The following is a 10642-nucleotide window of genomic DNA, read 5'->3' as shown; positions in this document are numbered from 1 at the left end:
ATTGTAATACTTACTAACAAATCATAATACAAATGTGATTAAAATAACCCTTATAAATTAATTTTTAGTTAAAATATTTTGAAACTTAATTTTATTATGACCATTATTATATCTATTAATGCATTTAACTTTCTCTATTAAAAGCCATTATTAAAATTACATTGTATATTAACAAAATTTACACTTCTAAACAAATGCTCGTCTATCATAAAATCTAATTCTATACAAATAAATATATTTTCAGAAACTTGAATGTCAACCTATTGAGTATATTGAAAGAACTAAAATCACAGCAATATGTCTTGGTTGTTTGGAATGAACAAGAATCAGCCGTTGCCTGATGCCCCTCAGGTAGAGCCCCCAGTTGTAGAATAGTTTTGCAACATAAAGTAAACCTCTTTTTCTTAGGACCTTTAAAGTTAATTAGACACAGCTAATTTTCTCATGCCATTAGATGTAGGAATTTTAGGCACACCAAGTTGTGGTGCTTTCCTCATATAGTTCCTATCGAGCACTGAGCCACCCACCTTATTTTTAAAAAAGATTATGAATAAGGAGGTTTTAGGAATGCATAACTCCTGCGGGTGTACATACACCTTACCCAATATAACATAGCCTGACCTCAATGAAATAATAAAATAAAAGAAAAACTTACGGCACCATTATTTTCAATTTGACAAGATATTTTTGTTGATCCTTAAGAATGTTTATGTCTTAGTTGCGTAAGGAAATAAATCGATTAGTCATTTAATAAGGATTTAATTTAAGCAGAAATACAATGTAAAAAAAATGTGTAGGTAATAATTAAGCTCGCTAACTAATTCAACATTAGTTAGGTAGTCTTTTGATTAATTTTGTTTATAAAGTGCTATTACACAATCAATAAATGTCAAAAAGTTCGATATATTTTTATTCCATGAGTTAATCCACAATTTGTTCAAATATCATCTAAATGATATTATTTGTATTTACTAGGTGCCCGTCATGGGTGGTGAAGGGGGAGAAGGTGGCGAGGGTGGTGTTCAACCTGTTGGGGATGTGGGAGCAGATGGTTACAGGTACAGTTTTTTTTTAACATAGACAGTGGTGGCAGATGTAAAGTTCTGTAGGACAATATTCGTGAGATACATTAAATGAATTTGTAACCCTAACTTGGATTTGATAAATAAACCAGTTAAAACCTTATTTGTTTCTTGGTTGTGTTAGATAACATATCAAATTAATTTTCTTACTAACTTTTATTTTTTTTGTTATCTCTAGGCAAATCATTAATGTTTCTAATGGATTTTTGTTAATTCATATATCAAAGATTTCAAAAAAAAATGTCCAAAAGTTTGTATTTTTCTAATTAGTTTAAATTTATGAGAGAGAGAAATCTCATAATTGAATACCAACAATATTATTGACAGATCAATCAATATATTATTACATGGATGTTGCACCAGCATTTTATGTTTTTTTGATAAAGTAATACTCCCAATAAAATAACATCCTTTACCCTTCCTTCTGGATGAACGATCTGGCCAATAAATGAGTTCTATATTAGCAAGCTATATTGATGACACATTTTCCCCTGTCAATATATCCACGTATATATCATATATATATTTATTATTTATAGATCAGAAGCCTACAGCTTTGACTCTACTGCCCTGGAACGCGCTGCTAAAGCCGCTAAGGATCTTGAGAAGTCAAAGTTTGCCAAGGAGGCGCTGGCTCTGTCCCAACAACAGGAGATCACCAGACAGAATGAACAGCAGGTATTGTCAATAAACCACTGCAAATGAATCAGTTGGGGTTTGGATTGTAGCTTTTATGCACTTAAAAGTAAAACACAAAATTATGTATATTAACAAAATGAAAATAAACAAGGGAACATTTTAAGAATTTTAAAATCAAGCTCCTTTTACATAGTAGGTTCGAAAGCACTAACATCCAAACTATTACAGACAACCAACACTTTGATTGCACGACCTTTGCCTTTATGCATGGTGATGAGTTGCACCTGCATCTCTCCATACTCTTACTATTAATGTCTCGTATCTGACATAGCAGACTTAGTAGGTGAAACTTTTAACGCCCTTAGTTATGACACTGTTTTGGCCGAGATTCGAACCCATACCTTCGCAACGGTGAGCTATTACTTTATATTTTTTTTTCCTGTAGGTTAAGATCAAGGAGTACGAGGCAACAATTGAGAATATGAAAATAGAACAGAAAAAAGTTGAAGGAGATCAAAGAAGAAAGTATCTGGAAGTAAGTTTATTTTAATCTACAAAATTCAGTTGTTTCTAAAGACTGATTGTGGCAATTCAAGGATCATAAATAAAATTCCGACATGTATATCAATAAAGCATCCCAATATCTCTTCATAGGAAGCAATACCTAATACCTATATTGGTTCACATTTCAATAATTCAATTCTGCTTTAAAAAAATTTTAAATTATGCAGACCTTTTTTTTCTTTCGTAAATGTACATTACAATCCTTTTATTTAAAGTTAAGATCTAGCTTACGATTGAATCGATTGGTTTCTCTGTTTTTTTGGGGGAAGATTATAGGTCCTTATCAGGTTTTAATCTATTTTCACAAATAAACAAAAAGAGTTTTATCAAGGTTTTACTCTACCTGTTTTTAATGCTATTAAAATAATCAAATATAACCATTCTTATCAATTAGGAAGAGGGAAAGCAGGCTAAGTTAAAAAGTGAATACCAGGATCAGTTGGCCAGGCGGAGGTATGAAGATCAGCTGGTACAGCAACAAAGAATGCAGGTATGCTACCTCAATATTTCTAAGATAGGGAAGGGACTATGGACAATAAATTTCACGGGGGCCTAAATTTTTATAACAAATAATCTCATTTTTTGACAAGGATAAATCTGTTGGGTATTAAATCTTGATTGTTTTGAGAGAAAAAAATAGCTTTGTAACAATTTAAGTCTACAGGATAGTTATTTTTCCATAATTAGAGATATGCATAAAAAATTGCGTCGATTGTTTTATCCCTGATAATTTTTATGTTATGTTTTTATGCATATTTACTCACATTACAGAAAAAGGGGGGGGGGGGCGGAAGTGACACTTTTTAAAACCAAAACTGAAAGTCAAAGGAACTCAACTGAATAAAGAGTTACAGCTCTAATATTTGACATGGCAGTTGCTTTAAAGAGGTACAATGTAACAATATGGAACTATGAAGAAATGGAGACGGAATCGCAGCTCCCGCCGAAAACCACCGTTTCCAGCCAGTATGGTTTTACTAGAAGTATGATGCCGTTTAATATATTTGCACTTGACACTTGCGATTTTTTAAATATTGACAATGACATATTTGAAATATTGCAAGTGTGAAAATATAAGGGAAATTTTTATGAAAAAAAATTTATCTCCGATGGTTAAAAATTGGCTAATTTGGCGAGAAAGGCAAAAAAAGTTTGGCAGGAAAGGGCGGTTTTTGGCGGGAGCGGCAGTTTCGCCGCCGATTCTTCATAGTTCCATATTGTACCTCTTTAAAGCAACTGCCATGCTAAATATAAGAGCTGTAACTCTTTATTAGGTTTAGTTCCTTTGACTTTTAGTTTTGGTTTCAAAAAGTGTTACTTTCGCCCCCTTCCTTTTCAAAGTAAAAAAGTTAATAAAATTATGATACCTATCCTTTTTCATTTAAAATGACATTGACAAATATTCACAACGTTTCGTGTATTTCTGATAACTGCGAATTTTTTCTCTTTTAAACATTAAGAAACAAGTTTCAAAGATTTTTTCTTAAATCCAGGAAGACAACTTGCGGAAACAAGAAGAGAGTGTTGCAAAGCAGGAGGCTATGCGCAAAGCTACTCTAGAACACGAGATGGAGTTGAGAGCCAAGGCTGACATGAAGCGTATCGAGGCCGAGACAGCTGCTAGGGCCAAGGTCGAGAGAGAGAACCAAGACTTGTACCTCGAACAGATTAGGTAACATTAATTATAAAGAAGCTTTACTATTAATATGAATATGGAGGGTGATGTTGGGGGGGGGGGGGGGAGAATGAACGATAGACTGGCAGACAAAAGGTAGGGCAGACATGATGATGATCCCTTACAGAGTAGCTTCACTTAAAAAAATAATCAAGTATTATCTATCAAGGTTGAAGGCCAAGGAACACAGAGGAACCGTGATGGAAGGTATTTCAACCGCTGGCGGTGTTATTGGCTCCGGTGTACAGGCCTTCCTTAACAACTGGGATCAGGTAACAATTACATTTTTGTAGGTTTTCTCAGGGAAAGATGAAGGGAGTGGGGGGGATTTGGTTTACACTCATTGGGGATGTATATGATATTGACATGTAATTACCTTGACATATAATTAATCTGACACCTTGTCTAACCTCAGCTAATCATTATGAATCTGTAAATAAACAGAACAATATTAAAGCAAATAATCTTAACCCTGAATGGTTCTACACTAGAGATGATAATCTGTAAGTAATAAAGGACGTCTAAGCTCATATTAAACGATAGCGAATAAATACAAAACATAACAACATTCAATAGTATTTATTAGCATGATAAATATATAAATAAATAATCTTCTTCAAGGCACACATAACTAAAACAAACAAATTATCATTAATAAAACACATAATAAATAAATGACAGTATACAGGGGTGTATATTTTGCAAAATTGACCCTGCTAAAGGGGGGAGAATAAAAAATATGTGGTTGGGGGGGGGGGGGGGAGTTAAAAATTAAGAGAACTGAAAACATTTTTTTATTTCCCCCCCCCCTCCTTGGTGAAAAAAAAAATATTCGAGAGAAGATAAAATGAATAAATATAGAGTTCCAAAAATATTTTTCCATTTTCCCCTTCCTTGCTGGAAATGAAATAAAAAAATTTGCATCAAAGGAAAACAATGAATCTTGTTCAGAATATACATCCCTGGATGTATATCAATTTATCGGTCATTATCTTATCCCTTTAGATCCATGGTAATAATCACATCATCCTTATTTCAATGAAAATTATATTTGCATGTAGGTTGTGGCTGCAGCCGCTGGTGCTTCTCTTTTGTACCTTGGATACTTCTCTGCAAAGCGGGCAACAGGTTACTAAATATTACATTTGTTTGTCAAAATAATTTCTAGTTGTTTACTAACAAATTCTTGGTAGTAAAAACTAAGATTTTATGGATATACATTATACAAAGTGCAGTTCACGGTAAAATATTCCTGGTAACGATTATCTCCAAAAATCTTTAAATTTTTAACGCTGCTAGCTTCCAAACGGATGAACGAACATATCATGCCCGCACACCGTTTTAAGCGGCATAAGAAGGCAGTGTAATGGTGCACAGGGAAAGCCTCACTGATGAAAATACGTGTAAAATAAGTTATTTTTTTCCCATTTTGTGCACTGCGACATAACTGTGATTCGTGAATTATTGATTAATAACTATTCCAGATTATTTGTAGGCCATCTTATGTCGGTAAACATTTTTAGCGAGCATAATCTATACGTTCCGGTTTTACCGTTTTGCCGTTAGAAGCCTATTCATAGATTTTTGTAAATAATCGTCACCAGGAACATTTTACTGTGAACTGCACTTAACCCGTTTTTATTGATAAATATTAATTTATTGGAGGTGTTACTATATCCATTAACCAGTCCTGTTTACAGTTAGTGATATTAAGTAACATAGATTTAATATTTTAAGGTGTAACTGCAAACTATATACAAGCTAGATTAGGAAAACCTTCGCTAGTCAGAGATACATCCAGACTCACAGTTTTCCAGGTTAAAAATCTCAAAATTACAGATCAAATGTCCTTCTAAACCTCTAGATACTCACCTTTAGCCTCAAAGGAAGGGGTTGAAAAGTATCGTGAAAATAGCCTTAAGCCATTTTAAAGATTGAAAAACTTTCTCTGAAAATAATAATAAAAAAATCTAAATAATTTTTGTTGACTTTTTTCTGTTTTGTTATCTAATACTCGTTGTAAAACTTATAAGTAAGATCCTTTATATTAGGTTGCTAAGCACCCTGTGGAAAGCGTGAAGAAAATGTTAGCCAAGCCCCAAAATGCCCTGTCAGGTATTGTTCTGGATCCTGCTCTGGAGGCCAGGCTAAGAGACGTTGCCTTGGCAACTAAAAATACAAAGTAAGTTGTGTAGAAAATTAACAATAAATACCAAATAAACTTGTTATCAAAAATAAACTTGAAGAAAACTTATTTGATCCAAATGTTGTTTTCTATAAATAATAAATAACCAGGGAAAAAAGATGTGATTCCGACAAACAATTATAAGTGAAAATTTTTCCACAATACCCTTCCCTTATCCCCCCCCCCCTTCTTCCCAACTCCCTTCAGTTACATCAAAAAACAATTTTTGCGCCAACGAAATATTTAATTTTCGGCAATTTCAAATGGAATTAATTGGCTGAATAGCAGCCCCTGTAAATAACATACTATAATTATTATCAATACAGAATAATAATAATAATGCTTTCGTGTTTGAAATGTCAAACAGGAAAAATTTTTAACAACCTAAATATTTTAGGCTTAACCGTGGTATGTACAGAAACTTGTTATTCTACGGGCCACCCGGTACCGGTAAAACCATGTTCGCCAAGAAGCTCGCCATGCACAGCGAGATGGACTACGCTATCCTGACCGGCGGTGACGTGGCGCCCATGGGCAGAGACGGTGTCACCGCCGTACACAAACTTTTCGACTGGGCACAGACCTCCAAGAAGGGCTTGATACTGTTTGTCGACGAGGCCGACGCTTTCCTGCGTAAGCGTAGCAGCGAAACTATTTCTGAGGATCTCCGTGCCACACTGAACGCCTTCCTGTACAGGACAGGTGACCAGAGCGACAAGTTTATGATGGTGCTCGCCTCTAACACACCCGAACAGCTTGATTGGGCCATCAATGACAGATTGGACGAAGTTGTTGAGTTTGCACTGCCCGGCAAGGATGAACGAGAACGACTGGTGAGATTATACTTTGAAAAGTACGTCCTATTGCCCACAGTCGAGGGTAGCAAGGGCAGACGGTTGAAGATTGAAGAGATGGATTATGGATCATTGTGTAGCGAGATTGCTGGCGAGACTGATGGTATGTCTGGTAGAGAAATTGCTAAGCTTGGTGTCTCTTGGCAGGTTAGACTATTTTAGCTTTTTCTCGTTTTGCAAACAGAATACATAAATATTAAAATCAATATAGATATATAATATTTTATCAAAGCAAAAACTTTACCTATTGCATAAATGTAAAAATTTCTTTTAAAAATAAAGGCATGCTGAGTAGAAAGTTATTTTTAAGTGTCAAATTAAAAATTTTCTGCAGATTAGTTATCATACGCTAAAAATATGTTGTTATTTAAAAAATACAAAAAAAGGTTTTAATTCGCAACCTTTTTTATTTTAATAAAATTAAATTGTGAAAGAAACCTCCCCCAAGGGCTTAAGTTGGAACTATTAGAAAACTAAAAAGTATTAGAGATTATAATGTTCCTTAATTATGTAGGCTGCTGGTTACGCCAGCGAGGACGGTACCATCACACGTGCCATGATCATGGAGAAGGTGGAGGATGCGGTCAAACAACACAACAAGAAAATGACCTGGTTGTCTGATGAAGAAAATAGAGAAAACAGGTGTCCTTTTTGCGCATTTGTATTAACTAAAGACTAGTACCTAAAGGATATATACTTGGATCTTATGCCAGATTTTTATGTTTTCTAATAAAATCAAATACCAATAAACGAGGTCCATACTAGCAAGCTAAATTGACGAAATATTTCCCCTGTTATAATTTCCTAATTTTTTTCTCCCGTCTGGAAGTGTTTGACATTTACCTATATTTTTGTTTTTATCTTCAATAATACAAAGTAGTACGATGTCTGTCTGTCTGTCTCACAGTGAGCCCAGGAATCCAATTTTGTGGAAAAAATTAATAACTTTCTTATTTTTCAACCAAATCAAACAATTTTTTTTTAATTAAAAGGTTTTTATAGTACCTTTTACAGAATTAACAAGATTATCCCTTCCTCCCTCTCTAGATGATTGGGGGGTCAAAATATCACCCCCAAAAATTGGTTTTTGGTCGATTTTGACCCAGGCCACTATGAATGGCCATCACGGCCAGGGAAGTGATGGGAAAAAAATTGTGCAAAATAGCAAAGATGGGCAATGGCCCAGTGTGTCAGGTGACATGTGTCCCAGGCCTGTCAGCAAAGCAGTCTGGCTGCACTGGCATGCCAAAAATCCTCAAAAACTTCAATTTTTGACAATTTTTGTGACCTTTAACTGCGGCTGTTGGCCAAACGGCCGGTCAGACCACCTCTGGCCGCACACCCGCCAATCTGGCTTGGAATGACCTACAAAAAAGTGGTAATACACGTGGCTGCGTCACAAACACACGCTGCCCTGTGTGCAAAAAACACAACAAAAAATTGTCATTTTTTTGGTGTGCTAACTTTGCCGCCAATTAAAGGACGGAAGGCGGCCGGCAATTATCTCTGACTTCTTCTGAGTGCAGTTAGAGCCGGCCATTGTGGTTCTAAAGATACCTTTATATTTCTGGTAGCCCCTCCAGGAGGCCCTTAGGGTCCAATACACAAGGGCATAGTAAAATTTTATTTTGAGGTGCACTAACTTTTCCACCACTGGTGGGAGAATTTTATGCCATGATTTTTCGGAAAGGCATTTTGCCAGATTTTTACCCTGTAAAAGGATTTTTCTCTATAATGAAATCCGGCAACAAATTATATAAGGATTATACACTAAAAATAGCTTAAAACGACCTTTACAAAATATCTATAGAGGTTAAGCAACTAAGTGAAAGTTGATAAGACCAATGGGATCCTCTTATATATTGCCTAATTAATGCTAGAACTTCATCCTAAAAATTTTCACCTCGTTGCTAAAAAGATCAAGGTATTTGAATCAGAGCTTAAAAAAATATTCAACGTGCTTTTTTTTGCATTTTCACCAACTTTCTTTAATATGGATTCAAGAGGTTTTTTTATACAAAACTATTTAGTTTCTTGTTATCCAGCGTTAGATAATTGCACAACCTTTCTAAAATGTTATTACATTACGTCCTAAGTTAATATTTGATTAAATGGCAAGTAAAACAAAAAAAAATTTAAAAATATTTTTTTTGGGAGATTTTTGTATCTAAATTTCGTGAATTCCAGGGTAACAACTTCAGAAGGCCATAAAAACTTTAGTTTTTTTAATTTTTCATTAATTTAAAATGGCAAACCTCCTCTAATATGATGAATTTTAACATGGACTTTTAAAATAATTGATTTTCTAAAGTTAGATTTTGGGCATAAATAATTTTTTCCACAAAGTTAGATTCCTGGGCTCACTGTGTGTCTGTCCGTCCGTCCGTCCGTCCGTCCGTCTGAAGCTTAAGATCTCGGTAACCACTGAACCGATCGGATTCTACTCTTGAGGGTATATACCTATTGGTCCTGTGGTGGTTTTAAGCTATTTTCTTGGGGGGTGGGACACCCCTAACCCCCCCAAAAACAAAACAATCACCCCCTTATTTTTTATTCCAGCATTTATTTTGAATGAAAGAATACCACCATTCTCTCACTAAAAACAATAAATATTATTTTTTTTATCACCTCTTGGGGCAAAGCCCCTAGAGGCTAGGGGCGAAGCCGCTAGTTTTATATAAGGTAATAAGTTTTTTTTGTCTGTAGCGAAGGATCTTGCTAATCACTGACCCGATATGGTTCTCCTTTACATTGAAGCTTCCTATAGGTCCTGAGGTAGTTTTAGGCTATTTTATTTTACAGATAAAGTCTGGGTATGGTGTTAAGCTATTTTTCTGCCCTTATTTATCCTTTAGAATAGAGCCTCTAGATGCTAGGGGCGCAGCCGCTTGTTATAAATATTCCATTTATAATATTCGTATCTATTATTTCAGACAAGCAACGTACCATAAACCTGGCGTGATAATCCCCCCGGGAACTAAACCCAGCACCGCCATCAAAGAGTTAGGATTCACGGCAAGAGACTTTTCCAAGTTTACAATGTAATAAAAAACCACCACCAATCCTCAATAATTCATCTCTAGTCTCTGTTTTTCGCGGATTTTCTTCCATAAGCTGTTGATGCTGCTGATTATTAGCTGACACACAAAATCAAAGTGGTGATTGTTACTACCTGGGTACAAATCATAGTATATAGAGAGCTTGACCTGATATTAATATGTCATCAGGGTCATTTTGTTTGTTATCATTCATCCAGATTTGTTGTTACGGACTCCCTGAGCATTTCTCATTATTCAATTTACTTGTATACACAATATTTTTATGGTTCTTTGGGGGGTGGGAAAGCTGCCATATTACTACAAATTTTCTACATTTTAGTGCATTTTTATGAAACTTCTTTGAAATTTATAACTTTTACCACCCAAAAAACCATAAGAGTATAAGAACGAAGGCTGTTAAATTTTTATTTTCTGTTACGGCATTCTGTTTATTCCTTAAATCTTTCACTGTCCGGTTAATGAAAATAATTGAATTTATTTGAGGAATTTGTCATGATTTCTCTGTATTGGACACCTCGTCGGTTCATATATTTTCATACGGGATTGTGAAAGAACAAAAATTTCAATAAATTGTTGAAAATAAA

At 34.8% G+C, this 10642-nt stretch overlaps 1 protein-coding gene across 1 annotated transcript; it reads left to right on the top strand.

Moving 5' to 3' along the window:
* Positions 1–230: 230 nt before the first annotated feature.
* bor (ATPase family AAA domain containing bor) lies at positions 231–10642 on the top strand. Its single transcript, XM_080172466.1, has 13 exons — positions 231–351; positions 976–1058; positions 1622–1760; positions 2167–2256; positions 2680–2775; positions 3779–3957; positions 4130–4232; positions 5022–5088; positions 5698–5777; positions 6012–6142; positions 6543–7146; positions 7514–7641; positions 9933–10642. Exons 1-13 carry the CDS (start codon positions 298–300, stop codon positions 10042–10044), a joined length of 1866 nt encoding a protein of 621 aa, XP_080028592.1. The 5' UTR covers positions 231–297; the 3' UTR covers positions 10045–10642.

This window comes from Acartia tonsa, chromosome 1 (assembly GCF_053477335.1).
Source record: "Acartia tonsa isolate MP-2025a chromosome 1, ASM5347733v1, whole genome shotgun sequence".
Lineage (NCBI taxonomy): Eukaryota > Metazoa > Arthropoda > Copepoda > Calanoida > Acartiidae > Acartia > Acartia tonsa.
The sequence above is the reverse complement of the archived record's forward strand: the minus strand, read 5'-3'. Positions and strand labels throughout refer to the sequence as shown.